At 37.5% G+C, this 22,663-nt stretch overlaps 1 protein-coding gene across 1 annotated transcript in view; it reads right to left on the bottom strand.

The window, feature by feature from the left end:
- LOC137600479 (zeta-sarcoglycan-like) overlaps positions 1 to 22,663 on the bottom strand; it is a 246,628-nt gene that overhangs the window by 75,985 nt on the left and 147,980 nt on the right. Inside the window, exon 3 of the mRNA XM_068322135.1 lies at positions 2,650 to 2,751. Within this exon, the coding sequence (XP_068178236.1) occupies positions 2,650 to 2,751 (102 nt within the window). The remainder of the gene's footprint in view (positions 1 to 2,649; positions 2,752 to 22,663) is intronic.

Raw genomic sequence — 22,663 nt, 5'->3', positions numbered from 1 at the left:
TTGATTAAAAAACAAAAATCTGGGTTACGTTAATGTTTGCGGTTTTCTTCAATTAAATCTAATAGAGCCTGTGTAGAATCCGAGAAGATAATTAGTGTTATTTGATTGTGGTCTGGACTGCTAGTCAGCAACTCAGTAGCAACGATCTGAGTCCTAAACTGCCACTCTCACTTTCTGCTTCTATCCATTGTCTTACAATCTTTCCCCACAGCCAACTGAAGATTTTCTACAGGGAGTTTAATCAGTGCCTCTAATTAAACATGATCCCCCGCCGCAACCACGCTGCACAGCAAAAAAAAAAAAAAAAAAGAGTCAGCGACTGTCTGAACTGCTGTTTGGAAAAATGCAAGAATTTGTTGACTGTTTACTATCATTGGAGAGCTCAGCCTCATACGCGGTCAAATGCATGAAACCGCTTTGTCTTTCTCAGTCTCTCACTTGATTCTAAAACATCAATGCCTCCCAAAGAAAGTGTAAAAATAAAGTTTGGAAATCAAGATTATAATGTGCATGTAACTAACAAAAACATTACCGTTCTATACATGTTAGTTGACCTTCACATACTTGCAGTTGTAGTTTACACTCCATACTTTGAACATCTGCACATCCAAATGCACCACTGGTCAATCTTGTGATCTTTACACAACTCTGTGTTTGCCTTATATATGTATCAGACACAACAGAGGGCATTATATGTAATCTGTGAGACTTAATTGTATTTGTTTTTTTTGTTTTTTTTCCCTTAAATTTAGAGGCATGTAGCTTATATGTCATATAAGCTACATGGACTCATCTTTAAAAATATATACATGTAGTTTACATATGGCTTTTCTTCACTTAAATTATTCTCATTTTTCTGATGAAGCTTTATACAATGTAACAATTTCAACTGCACAGTGAGCTGGTTTGCAGTCTGAAGGGTGAATGATACCAAAGTAGTTTTACAATAGGAGTTGTATGTGAAGATACCTTTTTTTAATTCCACACGTACAGTTCGCTGTTTCTTTTATCTATGATTAGTGAGACTGACTCTAAGAACTCCATTGAAATATCGTCAGTGTGAAGAAAATAAGAGTTGCAGTTGAGGTAGTGAAAACCTGATTTATAGTGTACTTGAAAAGCATCTATCATATTTCTCCTTGGTACAAGTGGTCTGAATAGCCCTCTGCGTTATTATGCCATGCATTTGAAACAGTGTTGGTTCAAATGCGGCTGAAAACCCTCTCATCTCAGCCTTTTCCACTTCTCTGCTCTATCCAGCAAAGAACAAATCATAAATGAAAGCAATATTCAGAGTTCTGCGTTTGAATTAGAATTTCTCATTCATCTCCTCCACTAACACCCGTGTCAACACATGCATTTGTTAGCACTCCTTTCATCTCCTTTTAAAACCTTCTCTCCCGCCCTGTCTTTGCCTCTCTTGATGCTTTTCTCCACACTAATCACCTCCTTTAGTCAAAACTACATCACCTATTGTAATTCCACATCGCTGTCCACAATATACTTAATTCTGTCATATCGTGAAGTTTTTGTTTGTTCTGATCCTTGATGAGTATGCTCGGTAAATTTTTTTTTCCAGTTTTCTGACAACTGTCATATATCATAAATTATATACTGCATAGATCCTATAGCATAAGAACAAATTTTCATTTTCATTTGTTTACATTTGTCTATAAACTATCCCATACCTTCTAGCCTTCTCCATCACATCTCCACCTTGCTTCACTCTCCTCTCACACACACATGCACACACGCACACACATACATACACATACACACACACACAAATTTGTGTGATGACACTAAAGTACATTCTCCTTGTTATTCGTGCATGAACACAGTGTCGCACTGATTGCCTTATAGAGAGGTACATAGTGTTTATGTTGCTTCAGATGATGGGATCAATGATTATTCCAGCTAGCTGAATGGAAGCAGGAGATGAATTATACGTAAGAATATACTGTAATAAGGCAGCTGATGGTGTAGTGGTTAACGCTGCTGCCTCACAGCAAGAAGAGTTCATATGTTTTCCCTGTGTCTGCATGGGTTTTCTCCCGGTTCTCCAGCTTCCCCCCCAACCTCCAAAAATATGCAGTTTAGATGAATTGGTCACAACAAATTGACCATAGGTGTGAGTATGAGTGTGAGTGGTTGTTTGTCTTTTGTCCCTGTCCTTTTGTCCATATCCAGCCAGGATAGGCTTCAGCAGACCTGTGACCCATGAGGCGGATAAGCAAGTACAGACTATTGTAATCGTCTTGTCTACAAGAAAATTGATGGTTGGATGATATATACATAAAAAATAGACGTTGACTACTGGGAACAGCATCTGATTTCTTCTCATCATAGGGGTTTGAACATCAGGACACACACAAATGCACATACACACACATACTGTATGTCTTCAGGAGAGAATTAAGAACACAGTTTATAGAATATTCAGTCCATTACCTGTATTTGAAGATGACAACATTGACATCATTACAAAAACACTAATTCAGAGTTATTTTTACCAAATGTTTTTTCAAGCTATAAAGGCACACACACACTAACACACACACACACACACACACACACACACACACACACACACACACACACACACACACACACACACACACACTAACACAGTCGGAAACGTGTTCTTACCCTACGAGACTGGATCTCTTTGACATATAGAGGCAATAAGAATTCGGACACTCCCTCCAATCGTACACCTTCCTTTGTAACTCGCAGGTTCCCCATTCCATCCTGACAAACAAAGAGATGCATAAACAGAGAGAGATGGAGAAATGTGCAGCGGTTAATGAGACAATATGTCAAAATGTGGGGCAATTATCACATTTCAGTTCTATAAAGTTTCCTGGGATCGATTGATCATTATGCAGAGAACAGTTGTTGTTGCATAAATGCGTCACTCATACAAATAGCTCTTTGATGAGTCCAAATTTAAGCATTTATTCAAAACTGAAGGTACACTGAAGCAGCATGACTACAACAGCATCCTTCAGCAAAATGTCATCCCATTTTCTTTGTGTTATATTGGACTAAATTTTTTTTTTAACTAGACAATGATCCCAAACACACTCCAGGCTGTGTAAAGGCTATTTGACCAAGTGGAAGAGTGCGACATGCGATGACCTGGTCTCCACCTGACCTGATTCCATTAGGATTAGACTGGACTGCAGATTGAAGGCAAAAGCCAACAGGTCCTCAACACCTCTGGGAGCTCCTTTAAGACTGAAAAACCATTCATGTAATTATCTCATGAAGTTCATCAAGAGAATGCCAAGAGTGTGCAAACCAGGAATCAAAGCAAAGGGTGGCTATTTTGAAGATCTAAAATATAAAACATGTACTGAGTAATTTCACATTTACCAAAAAAAAATCATATGTGCTTGATCATAGTTTTAATACCTACCTTTAATACAAATGACCAATAAAAAACAAACATCATCATCAATACATGCATTATACTTAAGCATGGGTGCATAGAACAGCAATGCAAGCATAGAAAACTGAAGAGCTAGATTCATATGATAAAGAAGTCTGATGTTTTTAGTGCTTTTAAATCTGGTCATTATGGTCAATGTACAGTAAAGCATGGAGTTTATGCAGCCGTCATAAACTCATTTAGTATATCACATATATCTTTACATAGTGTGATAGTGTACAAGCACAGTTAATGGAGAATATACAGATACATCGAGAGAGTAATAAATACAAATAGCCCAAAAACTCAGTCTGAACCACATTCCCTTCTTATTTCATCTTATACTCACTTCTCTTCCTCTCTCAGTCTTGAAATTCGTAAAAGATGAAGACAATGGAAGATGTTAAAATTAACCAGATAGCTTTATTCCAGCTCACTGCTCCACTGTCTAATGCTCAAACCTCATTCTGATTGAACATGACAGCTCTCCCTCTATTCCTGTATCGCACATGTGGCTCCTCTTTTTGTTTCCATTTTCAGTCCAGTATGCATATTTGACTGGTACAAGAAGCAATATTACTGAAACACAGAATACAATAGATTCATCAGCAAACTGAAGTAAAGGAGTAATTTACCTCTCTCCATTCATTCATCTGTCTCTCACTCTTTCATTCTTCCTCTATGTTGAGACTTTTCTCATCCATATTCTTTTCACCCCTCTCTTCACTTGTCTCACTCTCTTACAGTTGCTATACTATTTATGGTAATTGTGTGTAAATTTTTTGACAATTAAGAAAGAGTTGACTACAAACCCTAAGTGTAACGAAGGATAAAATAAATACAAAGGGACTTTAATGTATTTAATTTTAACATATTCAGTTTGCGGCACAGTTGCATTTTACCAGCTATATTAGGGTGGCTGGTAAAGGTAATGGGTGGGAAATTACAGTGGTATGGGCTCAGAGGTTTCACTCAGAAAACAGACAGACCTAGAATAAAAACACCAAAAAACTCTATATAATTGAGAAATAGAGCTGGAAGCTAATCCAGTGAAACATCTCACCACAGCCAGTATTTTCAAAACTGGAACATAGTCTCATAATTCAAAGTCAAACTGAAAAGACACAAAGAAAACAACTAAAAGACTGGAACAAGATTTATTTTAGTGTTGGCAAATAGGCTTTCCAAGCATACCTTGAGATGACGTGTTTCTGGCCACGAGTTCTGGGTTTTGGATGTGTTTGGATGCAAACCGGTGTTGCCTGTTGTGCGATGGTTGGCTAGTTACAAATGTATAGGTAAAAAATGCTTACTCTAGTGTGACGATCATTTCCTCTGTGGGTTGAATCTGTCACACGGCTGGTCAGGTACTGCTTGGATAGAATGAGCATGTTGGGAGCTGCACTCTGCAGTTGCATGAGTGACCTGGTGCAAATATATCTTCCTTCAGATCCCTGTTATTGACTGTATCATATATTTGACATGGAGGGCAAACTCGTCAAACTTTGACTAGTAGCTCACTGGCTCAGTCCACTCTGACTCTCTTCCCTCCACCGGTCTTCTTTTCTTCTGTCAACCGTACAAATGATGGGGAAAATAACAGCAAGACTGGCTTTGCTATCATGACCCTTTTCTTCATTGAAATATTGCATCAACTCAATTGTATCTCATGAACGTGATTAACAAGTGCTAAGGTGACAGCCTGTCTGACTAAACAGGAACAGAGAAGGGCTAGCAACACTTTTTCTTACAGGAAATTAAAATAAATTATACTGATTGACTTGGATAATGACTATATGCATGTCCACTACATCTGCCGGTACCTGCTAATATCAGGATTGTTTAATGATGGGGGCCTTTGTTTTATTGAGTTGTGGTAGGCACCACGGTGACGGATTGGGTAGTGCTATTGCCTCACAGTGAGAAGGTTTGATTTCTTTCTGTGCGGGTTCTCTCTGGGTTCCCCAGCTTCCTTCCACCTCCAAAAGTATGCAGATAGGATTGATTGGTCACACCAAATTCTCGAAACACTTTAGTATGGGCAGTAGTGTTTGCTTGTCTTTTGAAGAAGAAGGAGAAGAAGAAGGAGAAGAACGAGACGAACAAGAAACGGACTTTATTGATCCCGTAGGAATTTTTTTTTTCTTTGAGTGGTCTCTTGATAGCTGGCATCTTGTCAGTCTTATTTTAATCCGTATCAAATTTAAAAAGTGCGACAATTTCCTTAATGGAAATGTTTGATGTGTCAGGTATCTGACAAAGATGGAAAGCAATCTAGAATAGTAGGCTCTACTTTGTCTTTGAATGTGGTCAAATATATATTGCTAGCCTTTAGTGTGCACAGAAATGGAGTACTCTAGTGTCCAAGCCAGCCGCTGTGTCCTGAATCACTATTATTGACAAATGACGGATGGGGGTTTCCTCTTATTTTGCTCCACATAGACCAGGGAACAGCAAAAGTCGCACACAAAACCACAAAGGAACCACTTGACAAGTGCAGTTAACTTCTCCTGGCTTTTATAAAAAGCTGTGTCTCAATTCACCTCTGCAGCCTGAGAGATGGTCTGAGTGACAAATAACAGAAAAAGGTCTAATGCCTCTTCACACTTGTGTTTGTGCTCGCTTCATTGTGGTCACACAATTCTCTCTTGTACAAATAAATATAAAGGTTTAGGTCATTGGTGAGTACAGTAGTAATCTCGTAAGGTTCATTGGTTTTCAGAGTGACATAAAAGTGTGTGTGTTGAAATCTTTGCATGATACATCCTAGGTGATGGACAGCAATATTTACAGTGGGATTTGGAATCCATAACAGATGTAGCAACAAACCTCTGCAGAAGAGTCCCAAATGTGCATTGGCCGTGATCTTTATAGTGTTTGAGTTAGACTCTCCGTAAGGGATGTGACTAACCATCAGCCTGACTTAGCCGAACATGCATCAGTCATTTATGTGCTGTATGGGGTGTGTTCTTTTGTGTTTAGGACATTATGTGATAGACAAGGAACTAAGTGTTATGATATCTACGTATATTTGCATTAAAAAATGCATTTTTTGGTCATTGTTTAATGAAAATTCCCAACCCTGGACAACTGGCTTTGTAGTTCCTTCACCTTTCTCTTTTTCAATCAGGTCAATCAGGACATCTATTTTAATGGTATGTGATCTACCCAATTGCTAGCCGGCCTGTTAGTGTTACTGGCCGTAACACTGCTGTTTACGCATGTGCAGTGACTTAAATTCAAGACATCTACTTTTTAATGCCATGCGATCTATCCAAACTACCATTGGGATCGACCAGTCATGTGTGTGTATGTGTGTGTGTGCTTCTGGCCTACAAAACCAGAGCCTTGCTTGTAGGCTGTCAGTCACTGCACACAACAGTCGGTTAAACAATATGAGGGAGGAATTGAGAGACATGGGGAATTAAGTGGTGGGAAGGAGGAAGGACGAAAGTGTTGAAGTACACACAGGGGAGAAAGAAGGAAGAAAAAGCGAGATAAAAGTAGTGGGAGACAGGAAAGACGCAAGGGAGAGAGAAACAGGGAAAGAACCGCAAGTGGAAAAAGAGACAAATAGTTTGTGTATGTGTGTGTGGGGGATTGTTCTCCAGCGTTCACACTCTTTACATTATGAAGGATGGGTAAGGGTATGGAAACCCACACACCACACACACACACACACACACGTACAGTATATACACACGTGTACAAAATTGTTGGTACCTCTCTGTTAATGATAGAAAAATACCACAACCACTTGCAACACACAACACAGTTCAACACAGTTGTGTTGAATCTCATAAGTAGTCAGTCTGCCCATTTAAAGGTTGACAAATATTGTAGTCATTGTGCTGTGTAGTGACATGGTGTGTACCGCACTGAACATGGACAGCAGAAAGCAAAGCACAGAGTTGTCTCAGGAGCTTAGAAAGAAAATTATAGACCAGTATGTTAAAGGTAAAGGCTATATGACAATCTCTAAGCAGCTTAATGTCCCTGTGACAACAGTGACACGTATTATTCAAAAGTTTAAGATCCACCGGACCGTAGCCAACCTTCCTGGATGTGGCCGCAAGAGGAAAATTGAGGATAAATTGAAGAGACGGAAAGTTCGAAAGTTATCCAAAGAGCCTAGAGCAACCTCCAAAAAAATTAAAGATGAACTCCAAGGCCAAGGTACATCAGTGTCAGATCGCACTATCGTTGTTGTTTGAGCCAAAGTGGACTCCATGGGAGACGACCAAGGAGGACACCACTGTTGAAAGAAAATCATAAAAAAGCGAGACACACACACATACACACACACACACACACACGCACGCACGCACGCACGCACGCACGCACACCCACACACACACACACACACACACACACACACACACACACACACACACACACACACACACACACACACACACACACACACATATATGTGTGTGTGTATATATATGTATGTATGAATATAATTATATATGTATATATGTGTGTATATATATACACACACATATACATATATAAGCTGTTACAATTGAATATAGAACACTAAACCTAAGCCTTTTGCACAATGTCAACCAAAGTTAAATAAAATCTTTTTGACATCCTGTTTGAGCCTATGAATTTACAACGCTTCTAAATTTAACCCCAAAGTAATAAGGTGTGAGAACTATTTCATGCTCTTTATTATATATTTTGTGCGATGAAACTTTTGGAAGGACATATTGGGAGTTCTACAGAGCAAAAAACAAAACAAAAATGAATTCATAAAAGGTACTATGTCTTGTTTGGTCCCAATGAATTTGAAAAAAAAAAAAAACTTAAAATAGAGCTATGTCTACTGTAATGCTTTGTCTTGTTTCTGCCTAGGATCTGGTCAGCCATCTTTATTTGAGGTGACATGAGTCTTAAATCTTTCCTTCCGCTGACACGTCACATTAAGTGCAGTACTGGCTAACTGGGATATTGCTGTTTTGAAGCTGTTACAAGAAATGTCTTTCAAAAATTCAGAAGAGCTTGGTTAGCTGTGCTATCAATAAAGTATTCTGATTCTTCAAGGAAAGCAATGATGATCAAAACCACATATCGAAATATCCTGCGCCGTTTGGTCAACATCAATTTTAGAGTGGACTTACGTAACATCTCTAAGTACTCAAAACACTTTGGAACACAAAACGACATTTATTCATTCACACAAAGGTTTATGCATTTTTTTCAGAGGTTACTATGTAAGGTGGAATCTGCTAGTTGAGAGATAATCACAATCCATACAAAGACCAAGAGTAGGTATAATACTGAATATCCTCGGAATGTTTAACTAACTCTTGTAAGGCTACTTTGTTGAATAGTAATAGAGCTAGGGTGGAACACAGCCATAGATTAATGCCCTGCAGAAAGAGGCCTGCTGATGATGACTAGATGGTTAGTGAAGGGTGCAGCTGTGGCGTTTGTGATGTTCGACCCTCTTTGAGGCAGGCGAAGCCTGACATGAGGAGTTAGACAGATGCTTGGCTATTAACTGTGTGCTATGTCATGCCTGGAGGAAAGTAGATTTCTCTTCTCTTCTGTGATTGTGAGATGGTTTGGACAGATCATGAGCATTATGGATAAATCTCCTGAACCCAACTTTGTAATTACAAAAAACAAAAACAAAAACATTAGAATGACTAAATCTACTAGAAATCACAGTATTGCTGGCAAATTCCTCTGGCAAATAGAAAAGAATAGTGGGATTGTATCAGCTCTCCAGCTTTTTTCATCCCTTATTTCATCCTTTATTGTTCCTTTAACTTCAGCAGCATGTCATTTATTTTATTTTATTTTATTTCAGACAGAGGGTGGTGAGATTCAGCCTGGAGTCTGTTGCAGTGACTATGAACCAGCAAATCAACCAAATAGACCTACACACTGCATTCACTGGCTCTACCTCCACATTTCTGCCCTTCACACATAGCATCTTTCAAACATTGGTAGACTGACTGATGGCTGTTATCAGTTGAAGTAAGTAAGCTTCATCTGACCTCAAAATGAACAATTAACCTACTGTAATTTCTTCAGACTGATAGATTTGGCTGAAGGCTGGTTGGTTATCTACTATTTAATTGTAAATAATGAGATTACCAAAGCCGTATGTCTCGGTTTGTTTGGACATTTTGATGCAGAACTGGTTGTACTCCAGCTGTGTTTCCACAGTTGAAAAAAACAAAATATTGTTTTGTGCTTAGGAATTACAGATTGCATGTGATAAACTGAGATGTGCAATAACACGTTTAATCCAGAGAGTGCATTCCTTCAGATTACTAAACAGTGTTTCTTTGTTTACGGGCCAGTGCGTAGGTGTTTGGTGTTGTTTCATAAATCACTTCTCTATTAATCCTGACACGTCTTTGACTGCAGCTGCTTGATAATTTCCAGAAGTAGACTGACGTAATAATCATGTCACACTAATCACCATGATTAGTCCAATGATGGTACACAAAAATGAAATATCCCGAATTGAATCAACACTGGCAAAATATGTGTGCAGTGTAAATGATATGCTGTTTTGCAGGTCTTGCTGCCGGGCAGAGTGGATATCTTTTCTATTTTTCAATGCTGCTGCCATGACTTCCCTAAAAAAAGCACATAATACAGATTGATGACACTGAAGATTATAGGGCGGTTCAGGAGTTTTGCAGCAGAGCATCTTTTTCCCACCTCCCTTGTCAGTGTGACTTCCCCTGTCACCTATGCAGGTGGCAGAAACCCAGTCTATGGGGCCTTGGCTTGGGGACTAGTATTATGTGTGAACTAGGAGCTGGAGCGGTACCCTTGAGCAAGGCAGCAAACAATTGGATAAATACTTCCTTGTTGGTCAGCAGAGATGGGAATTTTATAATTCCTTCTCAACTCGTGAATATATTGTTTTCTCTATAGTTCATTATTTTGCAACTAAGTCAGACCTGCAAAGGTGAAAGAGGGGCAGCTTCATTGTTCTCTGTTAGACAACTTTGGTTCAGTGAAAATGAAATTTTGGGACATTAACTAGTGCAGTGCTGACAATGTCAGAATCTGACAAAGCTAAATTGTTGGTAATACAAACGAAAATAAGCGAGCTTCATTTCCATCATGGATTCAATGAGACCTGAACTGGTTTGCATTCCTTTTTTTTGCTGGGGTATCTTCAAGTTTCATCCTGAACTCAGACATGCATGAATCACCAACAGCATGACAGGTGTCACTTAAGGACAGGATATTTGAATGGAAAAAAACAACAACAAAAATCAAAAGCAGAAGATGAAAAAGCCTTTTAATCCGTTATGCAACCAAAAAAAAATTATATATATATATTTTTTCACAGTACAAGTCTCCAATATCAGATCAAAACTAAAGATGACTCATTAAGATGGTTTATATTCCCATTACCATTTCAAAGAAGGACATTTGGCCTCATTATCCTGATTTTTTTCTCTTTTGTCTCTACAGCACTTTCAGATTCTATTGTATGAAGTTTGTATTATTGCACCTTCCCTAAGTAGCTTCTACAACAATGTCAAACTAAGATAAATTAGACGGCGACAGAAAGATTCCCCTGTTGATGGCACAATCAGCTCTGCTGGAAACAGTCATTTATTATTTTAGCAGTTTTTCAGTGTCACTCAACACATCAGGAAGAAGATCCTGATGTATGTCACTTGTGTTGCACAACGATGATGTTTTGCCTTTTATACAGATGATATAAATACAAGTCATGCTTAGTTATCAAGGCTACATCACATTCATTATATGACCAGTGTTTATATAGCAATGGCATTGGCAATAGTGTGAGTGATTTCTAAATATTATTTTCTTTCAGAGACATTAGATCTTGTGCAAGTTTATGTAATTCTGAATATTAAAGGGAGGTAAATCTCTCGTTATTTGTGGATCATCTTAAAACTTAGGTTTAAGATTAAGTTTTATCTGAAAAAGGAAAAAAAAAAAGATAAATGGGAGACAAAGTTCCACATATGGTCCATGGGAATGACATCGTTTTCTCTTCATACAACAGACACAATGATTGAATACAGTTTCCAAACATATGAAAGGAATCCCCTCTAGACAGCAAAACACAATGAATGTCATTCCTCACATATAGACAAAGACAAAAGAATTCCCCTTGATAATACCAGTCTTTAGCTCTGCTGGCCATCTTTTAGTATATCTTGAAATCTCTACACTGAAAATTATATTCCTCTTTCCTTACTTTACAAAACCATATTATTGTACCTTGATGAAAATATTGAAGACATCTTGTAAGTTGTCAAAATCTGAAAATGAATATTGATTCATGTACATAAAACCCAACATCATTTTATACAAAAACCACAGACAGACCTGTCAAAATCTACAGACCTGTCAAAAACTACAGAAACACTTGTGATTATACAACTTACATAATAAAGAGAAAAATTCAACTGTTAAAAATACTAATATGGTGACTAAAGTAAGTATATACCCTGGGTTTTAGTTGGGCATGGGGTTCTATCAGGTCTTGAAAGGTTTGCTGGTTCCTGGCCATCATTAGCTTTCTATGAGAGAAGGACTTTAAATTCTATTCTCGATTTTATATGGACCCAGTGCAGAGAGGCTGATATGAAAGAGAATTTCCTAATGATTCTGCCTCAGTTTGAGAAAGAAGGCATCAGACTGTGGCAATGACTATGCAGGTGAAAGAGGCACTTCTCGAACTTTATTTTATGTGGGACAAAGATAACTCTCAGGTTCCTCATGGTGGTGCTGGAGGCAAAGGTAATGCCATCCAAAATAGTTACAGTATAACAATACTTTTTTGAGATGTTGGGGCATAGCACAATAACATAATTTCTGTCTCATTTCACTTTTGTCCTCCACCAGAAGAGGGCATATCGCAAGAAAGGTATCACCTCGTCTCTCCGCCTCATCTTCCTGGTGGGGAACAGAGGAGGAAAAACAGGAGGAGGATGGGGAAATCAAACTAATCTATTTTGATCCCTCTCTTTCAGGCAGGAAGTCTGGCAGCTACACACACACATGCACGCACGCAGGCACGCACAGACACAAACACACACATACACACAGACACACACACTTTCTACTGAGGATGACTGGCCTCTCAAGACACGAATATATACGGGAGAAAAAGACGAAGGATGTGAGATAAAGGACAAGAAAAGATTTATGATGAAAGAATGGGTGGGGAATCTGCCATTGGGGCCCTTGAAGGGAAGAGGAAGAAGAAGAAGAAACAGGAGGAAGAGAATGGAAAGAAACAGAAGAGGTAAAAAGAGAGAGCGGAAGGGATGAAATGAGGCCAATGGAAGAGGGAGCGAAATTGGGTGAGAGATGAGGGATAAAGAATGCAATAGGAAGATAAAAGAAACAACAGACAGCTGAAAGCATAGCATGGAAATGTGCTATTAAAGTTATCATGATTGAACAAGAGGGTTTTGTCTGAAATGTGTAGAAGAAACCTGTTCCTACACCACTGTGTGTTTTTGTATGATTGTTTTAAGCAAGATTCCAGAGCAACAAAATCACTACAACTTCTATTCTGTAGAGTTCATATCAATGCATTCTAAAAAACAAATCAACAAAGCCATTTTAAAAGCCATAGCTTCTCTAAGATAGAAAGGTCTTGAGGTGGGAAGTGACATTTTCATTCTAATAAGCTTGGTAGAGTTGAAAGTTGTATAAACTGCACGGAAACCCAGATGGATAATTAATGATATATACAGTATATATATATATATATATATATATATATATATATATATATATATATATATATATATATATATATATATATATATATATATATATATATATATATATATATCATGTCTGTGTAACATCAGGAAGTCATTATGTTGAAGAGGCCTCTTCACCCAACGTGGAGTCGTGAAGCAGTCGTTCTCTTTTGTGGGTTATAACAAAACAGAACTATTGATTTGTATTTGCAAACTTTGATCCACACATTTTCTGCAGCTGGTTTTTATATCACAGGATTATGACTAATGCATAGCAAGAAAATCAAGGAGATTGTAAAAAGCACTAAAGTAACTGGAGAAAAGAAATACTTACTCAGACAAATATTATTTTCAAGTAATATATAATTTCCAAATATTTTAAAGAGGTGTCAGGGTCAAAATGCTCTTCAATCTGTGAAAGCAAGACAGTAATAACTCAATATTTAACAACAGAGTACTTTCTACGCAATGAATAGCTTCACTAAGACTGAACAATCCCACAAAAGTCTACTTAGCTTTCTTGATTTATGCTTCACCCTTAAACAAAATATTCAATTGGAAAATACTTGTAAAGAATAAAGTAAAATAAAACTGAATCTTCCCATTTATCTGGATTGAACACAAACTGTGAATATAAATTATCCTTTCCATGATCAGATACTGATCATGCAATAACAGACACAATTAAAAAAAAGAAGAAGAAATAAACTTACTGACTAGGTGGAGATAATGAACATTATTGGTTAATAATTCAGGACTAGATAAGGTTTAATTTACAAACATATTTTCTGTTCAAAATTAGTTGCTCATTGATAAAATAGAATCTACAAGACAGAAGGACAGTGGCACAGAAAATGAGTGAACCACTGTATTAATGCAACCTGTGGGTCAGGAGTCATTCACAAATATGTACAGTATGTATCACATATGTATGCAAAATCCAGGACTATAAAGTCCATTAAATAAGGCAGCTTTAACAACAGCTGTCAGTCCTCCACTGAGGTTGATGAAGCAGTAAATAAGAAAATAAATGCCGATTACGTCTATTTTGACCATACCTGCAATAAAAATAAATGCTAGTTTCTATTTTTACTCAGCTCTAGTTTAGTCCAAGGATAAACTCTAGTCATAAATATTCAGACACTCGTTAGATCTGTCTTCTGAACCGAATTGTAGTAGTAGTAGTCTGCAGTGGTGTTCAGTACGCAGTAATAACAGGGTAATGACAATACCCTGATGTCATATCGCAAATTTGGTATGAAACAATTTACAGGGGAGTGAAGACGTAGCCTACAAAACTCTCCACTGGCCCTCAACTGTAATAACCTTTATTACATCACTGCATGCACAGAGAACTAAGTATGAACCCTGGCATTTTAAGTGGTTACCTCAGGACCCATACAGTAGTTTAACAGCACTTCTGTAATATTGGACTTTGGTACATTACAGCTGAACAACTGCACTTTCCATCTTTTCTGCTCACTCAATCTTTCGTGTGCAGCCTATTCCCAAAATTCAACTAACTGATCTCATGCATTTTTTTTTTCTGTTTGGAAGTTTTTTGCAAGTACTTCCATAAAATGTTGTTTAGTCATTTTCTATCCTGCTGTTACATAACAACATACTTTCTCACAACCACTCCATAATCCAAATATCATTAAGCACATGACTATACTGAATGTTAAAGCTGCAATTGCCAGCTTTGCTATTTTTGTGTGCACCATTTTTATTTAGAATCTGGCATTTCTCTTTGTTGTATTATACTTGCTAGAGCACCACTCCAGTTTCCTCATGGGAATAATTAGAATTTCACTTCCTCTGGAAATTGCTTAATGCACAATGGAACAGGCAAAGCATCTTTTAGATTTTTCTGTGATCTGTAAACACTCTGAAAATGATAAAAGGGCTTGAGCACTGGAGGTCCTTCATGTTTTTAAGGATTAAACAATTCTGATGTGCACATAGAGACATACGTTGGAGTGGATTAGTGGTGCATGACTTTAACGTCAAAAGAAAGGTAAATTTTTCTCTGTAAAGCCTGAAATAATTGCCAAAGTGCCTTTTTGATCATGTTGTCAAAAAAAAGTATACATTTGCATAAATGCGTTTTTATTTCTGTCATTTTTTCCTACTGAAATTTTTGTGTTCTACATGCAACTTAGTGTGTTTTTCATGTAAAACGTAGGATGCAGAAGTCTCAAAATTCTGAAAAGCCAAATGTATCAAATATAATTCACTTGGCTTTAAAGTGATAAAACTTGTGTAACTTTCAGGACGGACGTGTGTAGTATCAAAAAATTTGTTTCATATAATCATCCAAGTGAGCCCACCTTTTGCAATCACCCCTAATGTGTTTTTGTGAAACTATTCATCTATATTTTTTAGACATTTTGCCTTTAACAGATAGAATGGCTGAAAGCGTCTGATGTGGCAGAGTGTTGTAACTGGGAATTGACTCGATGGCCACCTTGCACGGTCTGAGGCCTACATCGCCCCCACTGTGATCCTTTAATCCTTACTAATACAGTATTCTATTGGTTTAATGAAAATTTATAACCCTAAAAAAATCAACTCACTGAGCCTTAAAGCTTGCACATTAAATGTTTAATGGTGAAACGCATGCCTACCCTGGTTTTCCTTAGGTTATTAAATTTAATTGTAGACCGATCTCTGTATTTACATTAAAAGTTAAGATCTCCTAACAAAGCTTTGCCATTCACTTGCTAATCTACTGTGTTAGGAAACAAAAGTTAAGATTAGAATGTAACAAATAGTCCATGAAAGTTCATTTCACTTCAGAGTGGAACACTATATCTAATGCACTGCACCGCCACATCCAACTCAGATTACTATCACTACATAATGGATCTGCACAATAGTATTTGAGTAAGGATTAACTTTACCTTTACAAAGCAGAGATACTTTAAAGGTCCTACACCTATATTATAGTCTTGTTAATTAATGTTACACAGCTGCCAGATGTCAAACTACATTGTATTTAAATGCATTGCCCCAAACTGATCCATGATCCTTAATTTCTTCTTTCGAAAATTGCTGAAATGACCTCAGCGATGAAACGATCTGTTTGTCTGGGTTACCCATTAAATGTTAATGAGTTCCTTCTGTCAACGCCTGGAACACACCTCCATTGATGTGATGCACATATAAAGGTGCCATCACCCTGCACGCAAATTTATCAGCATGTGCATGCTGCCGGCTGCAGTCGCATTCATTTTTAATAACTTTGTTAATACTTATTTCTCTCTTATTTTTCTCTCTTATTTTTCATTGTATAACTAAAATTTTCTACAGTAATCATGGATGTACTTTCTCAGTCAGTCAAATGTAACAGCTCTGTCGCTGTAATCTTGTAATCAATAGGAAAAAAAAACAGAACAAAACTTTAAATGGGTTTCCTTCCATGAATGTGAGAAATGATGGAGGAGTGAAAAAATAATGTTTCATAATTTATGCGTTTTATGAGCTAAATGGCTAATACAGCAGCTTGTGATTGAAAAGCTAAATATTTTGAGAATGATGCGTCACCTTTATATTTTTTCTCTCCTTTTTGCTTTTTAGAAAAAAATATTTTTGAAAAAGCTGACTATTAAAAATCTATTAAAGTTTATATATGGCGACATACTGTCTTGGATGCCTTGAAATATGAACTTAAGTTTGCCACCACTAAAATATAATGTAAAATGTCTGAAATACACTAATTGACGAGGCATTGTAAAAACTATATTTTTCAACAGTTTCTTATGTATGTTAACAGACTCATCAAGACATGTACCAATAGGTGTCATTTTAAGATGTTTCATGTGAAAAATTGAGGTTTGCTTTTCCATGATTCTTTATGATACCTTTTTATAGGCTACAGTGGAAAGGAAGCTGAAATAAGTTTGAGGCTAGGGATTCTGTGATGGAACTTTTCTCACGAGGACAACCTGACCTAGATGGCAGAATAAAAGTAAAGCTAAATGCTTTGAAGAGTTATCACTAAGATACTACATAAAAAAATTAGTGTAGTGGCATCTGGCTGTGTAAATTCAGCCATCTGGGCTAATAATATACGTGTGTGTGTACGTGTGTGTCCAGGCATCTTTGGCCTACTTGTAATTGGAATCCAAATATTTGAAAAGATTACGCAAGTAAAATGTTACACGCAAGAGCAGCTCTCTCCTCCAATGCATGGCTGCCTAATGCCAACTTTTTACAACAAAAAAAACTATTAATTGGTTATTAAAATGGGCAGCACGGTGCTGCAGTGGGTAGTGCTGTTGCCTCACAGCTAGATGACCCCGGGTTCGATTCCATTCTGTGTGGGTTTTCTCCAGTATCTCCAGCTTCTTCCCAACCCCAAATGGTTGATGGGAGTCTCCATAAGTGACAGGGTCAGCATAAAAGTGGCAACACATTTTCACATCATAACACAGTCTCCCAACAGAGACACACACACACACACACTCCATTAAGACGAGTGTGTTCATTATTTATCATTGTTTATATCTTTGATAGAGTGCCAGTGGAGATAACAAGACTGAAATTGCTGACTGATAGACATTTTACTTTTATACATAGACACACTTAAACACGGACAAAACACACTGCACACACGCACACACACAAACACTGAACAAACAGGCAGGGGGCCAGTTGTTTTCAGTGTGTGTGTGTGTGTGAATGTGTTCCTTATTTATCATTGTTGGACATATTGCCACTGGAAATAATAGGACTAAAGTGCTGACAAATTCAGATTTAGGTGTCACATATACACCCAGACAATTCTTGGTCCTTTTACGCACACAGAAATACACTCTTGGGTCGATTCATAGAAATACATATCAAAGTGATTTAATGTTGCAGTTCTTGCCCCTCTGAAAATCTAGCTGACTCTTTAAAAAGACATCTTTGTTTTGAGCAGACAGAGATTTAAAAGTGGTAATCGACTCTTCTTTTCTCCTTTTGTCATCTTTTCTTGTATTACCTCCATCTTTTTCTCCGTAATTCTCTATACACACAAACACACATACAAATATATATATATATATATATATATATATATATATATATATATATATATATATATATATATATATATATATATATATAATATGGCTCATGATCTTACAAGAATAAAGAAACCCACATGACTATTCAATATTAATTACACAGCTGTGACATTTATATCAACTCGTCTAAGTCAAAATCGTACATTTTTATGTAAGCTGCTAAAAAGAATTGTTCTATTTTAAAATCCAAAAAAGATGCTTCCTCTGAACACATCCGAAACACCATATAGATTAGTTTCTAATAACATGATCACACCATTATTAAATTGTCAACTTAATAAAGGTAGTTTGGTTTTGTGTTACATTATTATCATAATATAAGTGAGAAAAGTAACTTCAGTATTGAGAGAGTGGGTCGGTTTGACATGTTGAAAATACTCAAATCCTTTTTGTTGTTTCATCTTTTTGCGTTTCTGCCTGTGTGTGTGTGCGTGTGCGTGTGCGTGTGCATGTGCGTGTGTTTGTGTGTGTGTGTGTGTGTGTGTGTGTGTCTGTGCGCAGTCACCGTTCAAGCTGTTAACATCAGGTGTGTCAGCGCTCTAAGTCTGATGGATACATCACATTGACCCCTCCTCAGCGTGTCTGAGTGTGTGTTTTCGTGCGTTAATGTGTGTGTGTGTGTGTGTGTGTGTGTGTGTGTGTGTGTGTGTGTGTGTGTGTGTGTGTGTGTGTGTGTGTGTGTGTGTGTGTGTGTGTGTGTGTGTGTGTGTGTGTGTGTGTGTGTGTGTGTGTGACACAGGAGGACAGAGTATTTCATGCTGGACTCTCTCATTACCTGAGGTCAGCACTGTTACTGACAAACTGAGAAAAATGCACATGTGTGTGGGAGCGATAAATTACACAGTGCAGGTGTGAACAGCCATAATAACAGTGGCTGGTGTGGACGAAAAGCTGAGTAAAGCAGGTTTGGGAGATCATAGTGCCTTCACCAGCACATTTCAAATAGACAGACAGACAGACAGACAGACAGGGAACTCAGTGCCTGTTTACCTAATTCCTGTAGTGCTGTCATTCTTTCTTTTATTACATTTATAATCATGACTGAATTTATTACATGTGCTGAAATGTTTTACAATAATTTAAATACACGTAAATGTGCTTTCATAGCACCGAGCATCGACAATATTGCTCTCAAATTAATTGCATACCTTGTAATATACAACATATACTCTTAAGAGTACACAATGGTTAACCTCGATTGTTATCAATAATAGATCGATAAAATATATGGAAAACAGTCATTCGGTGTGAACTGACCTTAAAAAAGTTGTGAAAATGATGTGACATTGATGATCAGGCTAACATTCACTTGACCAGCATCAAACTCCACACCTTCTGCCACAGCCAGCTCATCACTTTCTCACTTCCACTCCATGAAGCAGTAAAACAGACACCTGTTCAGGTCCCTCAGAACCCCAGAGGCAAGAGGAAGTGGGAGAGGCTGAGAGCAGATGATTGGACACTATTTAAAACACAAAAAACTACCATGTCTCACCTTGCCTCCTATTTCTAATCTATCACCTTCGGTGGCTATATCATCACCGTCCTCCCCATTCTTGTCTCCGTTGGACTCCATTGGACTCTACAGCAGAATGCTTCAGCACACAAAGACATTTTGGACAATTTCATGTTCCCAATTTTGTGGGAACAGTTTGGGGCTGGCCCCTTCATTTTCCAACATGACCGTGCACCGGTACACAAAGAAAGGCGTGTAAAAAGATGGATGAGAGTCTGGTGCTGGATGAACTTCACTGGCCTGAACGGAGTCCTAACCTCAACCCAAAAGAACACCTTTGGGATGAATTATTGCGGAAACTGAGAGCCATGCCCCCTCATCCAACATCAGTTTCTCACCTCACAGATGTGCTTCTGGAGGAATGGTCAAAAATTCCCAAAAAACATTCTCCTAAACCTTGTGGACAGCCTTCCTAGAAGAGATGAAGCTGGTATAGCTGCAAAAGGGGGAAAAACGTCATAATGAACCCTATGAATTAGGAAAGGGATGTAATATATCTAGATATGCTTGTCACAATATAGTGTGTGTGTATATACATATACTGTATATTTCTACAACATAATTCTTCTACATAAATCACAGGAACAGTTGTGCCGGGGCGAACACACCACCCACTAATGGACATCATGTACTACCACCCCACTCGCCTGAAGGAAACGACAAATTCTAACTGTCTGCTAAATAGCAGTGAGTAAATGCTCCATACAGAGAGAGCTGATCTCTCTCCTGGCACTCTTCCCTTTAATCTCTTTTGACATGAAACATTATAAAATCTTTATTTACAGCTCAGTAGTGGTACTTTTCCCAAATGGAACATTACGGCTTTAAGAAAGTACTGAAAAAAACACACACAAAAAACTGCTTGAGCATGTTGATTGGCAACATTTTCAGACAAATTTACTAGAAATATTTTTTTTTTAAATGCCAATCAACAGCATTTTATTTTTCAATAGTGCTAATACAATTGAAAATGTATAGGTTATTTTGAGTTTACAGTACACTTACCTGCAATTTGGTAGAATCTAGTATATATTATGTTTTCGATTAACTATATCATTGGAGCTAAATTAAAAACATCTTGAAAATTGTATATTCTCACAAATATGTTCACAAAGAATATTCAAAATGACATATAAATTAACACCAAATGAACAAAAAGTCACAGTTCTCGAGTGTGTTATGATATTAAGATGGATGTGCATTGCCCATCATGTAGGCCTCCAGATTATCTCTCTATGGAATGTTATAAAGTTCCTTTTAGAAGACTGACCACTGATCAAAATGTGATGAAGTATGCTGGGCTGCACTTCCAATGTGGTATCTGTTCTTGTAGGAATCTTGTGGAAATTGAGTTTTCTAGGATGTCCAAAAAGCAACAAGGTCCCTTTGAAGATACCTTTCCACTGGAAAATTGTGATGCAGTGTAAAAGATCTGCCTTGCATCCTATAAAAGTTGCATTACTGGCCCACATGTGTTTCGAAATCAATAAATAGTAAGGTCACCTGTACTTATCTCTTGGGGGGTAAAGTGGCTGTAACATGTATGATGCATTCTAAACACTTTTTTTTCCTCTTTTTTTGGAAGTTCTTGATGCATTTTCCACCAAGAAATACATCAAGAACTTTCTCATCGTGTTTGCTCCATCGCACACAGCCAGCGCCTGAGGCTGTCACTGATAACCGCAACACCTCACACTCCTCCAGTTCATTCTGAGCGTATGATTGACATATCCAGAAATTTTTCAGTGGTTATGTATTTAAATATGTAGCCAAATGGTGCAACAGCAGAAGCAGCATAGATGGTGGAATCCTGTAGATCAGGACAGGAGGAGAGATTAACATGGAGCTGTGCAGTCAATATAAGGCACCTTCATATGGCTGTCTACATGAGGGTGTTAGCGTAGAACCATCCTACGCTATGGAAACCTAAATTTTCCAAGAGCGATGATGGTCGCAGTGTTCTTTAAGGAGCTTTAATGTGATGATACATCACATAAGAAGTGACAGAAGACCCAAAAATAGTTTAAGCTTTTACATTTTACAAGTAGATATGAGCTAAATTGAACCACTTTGCATCTTTATAGGATCCTGAAAGCCCTGTACACAATAGTCATCAACACTGGCGTTGTCTCTCTTCCCTCACCCTAATTGTTTAGCTACTCAAGAGCAAGATTTGCTATTACTTTTTTTATTCAATTTTAATTGCATTGCTGCAACCATGTAATATGTAAAGCCATAACCTAGTTTCTAATTAATGTTGGTCATTTTTATTGATATTCCAGTTTTTGCTTCATAGTTTTTTTAAAGATTGCTCTACACTAACTCTTGAAATGCACCACTAGAAAAAACATTTTATTTCATGCCATAATGGTCGCAGGCAATCAAGATGTCACATACTGCAAGTAAATGATTAACAACATTGAAAAAAAATTACAGACGACTGGCAGTTTTACAATTATTCTTCCAACCACTAACTGCTTTGATGAGGTACTTGTACATAGTTAACAAATAAAACTTCACAAAGCGGAGTTAAATGTGAATATTTCTTCCTTCCAATTGAGGCATTTCTATAAGGATAGATCTTGAAATTTAAAGCAATGCATTTGTACTTTGTAAGGAACCATTATGACAAAATGTAGAACATCACATTATTAAATATGTTAAGAACAGACAAAGCAAACAGTCAACAAACACAGAGTCACACAGTCTCATCCAGACCTGGAAATAGGCCGGACGGTTGGTGAATGACAACTGAAATTGAATTTGTGTGCAGTGAAAACCCAGAGGACACAGTGCAGGACAGACACCAACATACAAACACAAATGTGAGTAAGGAGGCACATTAGAATGAAAACACACACACACACACGCATGAATGCACGAATTCACACACACACGCACG

The sequence above is a fragment of the Antennarius striatus genome, chromosome 8 (genome assembly GCF_040054535.1).
Source record: "Antennarius striatus isolate MH-2024 chromosome 8, ASM4005453v1, whole genome shotgun sequence".
NCBI lineage: Eukaryota > Metazoa > Chordata > Actinopteri > Lophiiformes > Antennariidae > Antennarius > Antennarius striatus.
This window is presented reverse-complemented; position numbering and strand designations above follow the sequence as displayed.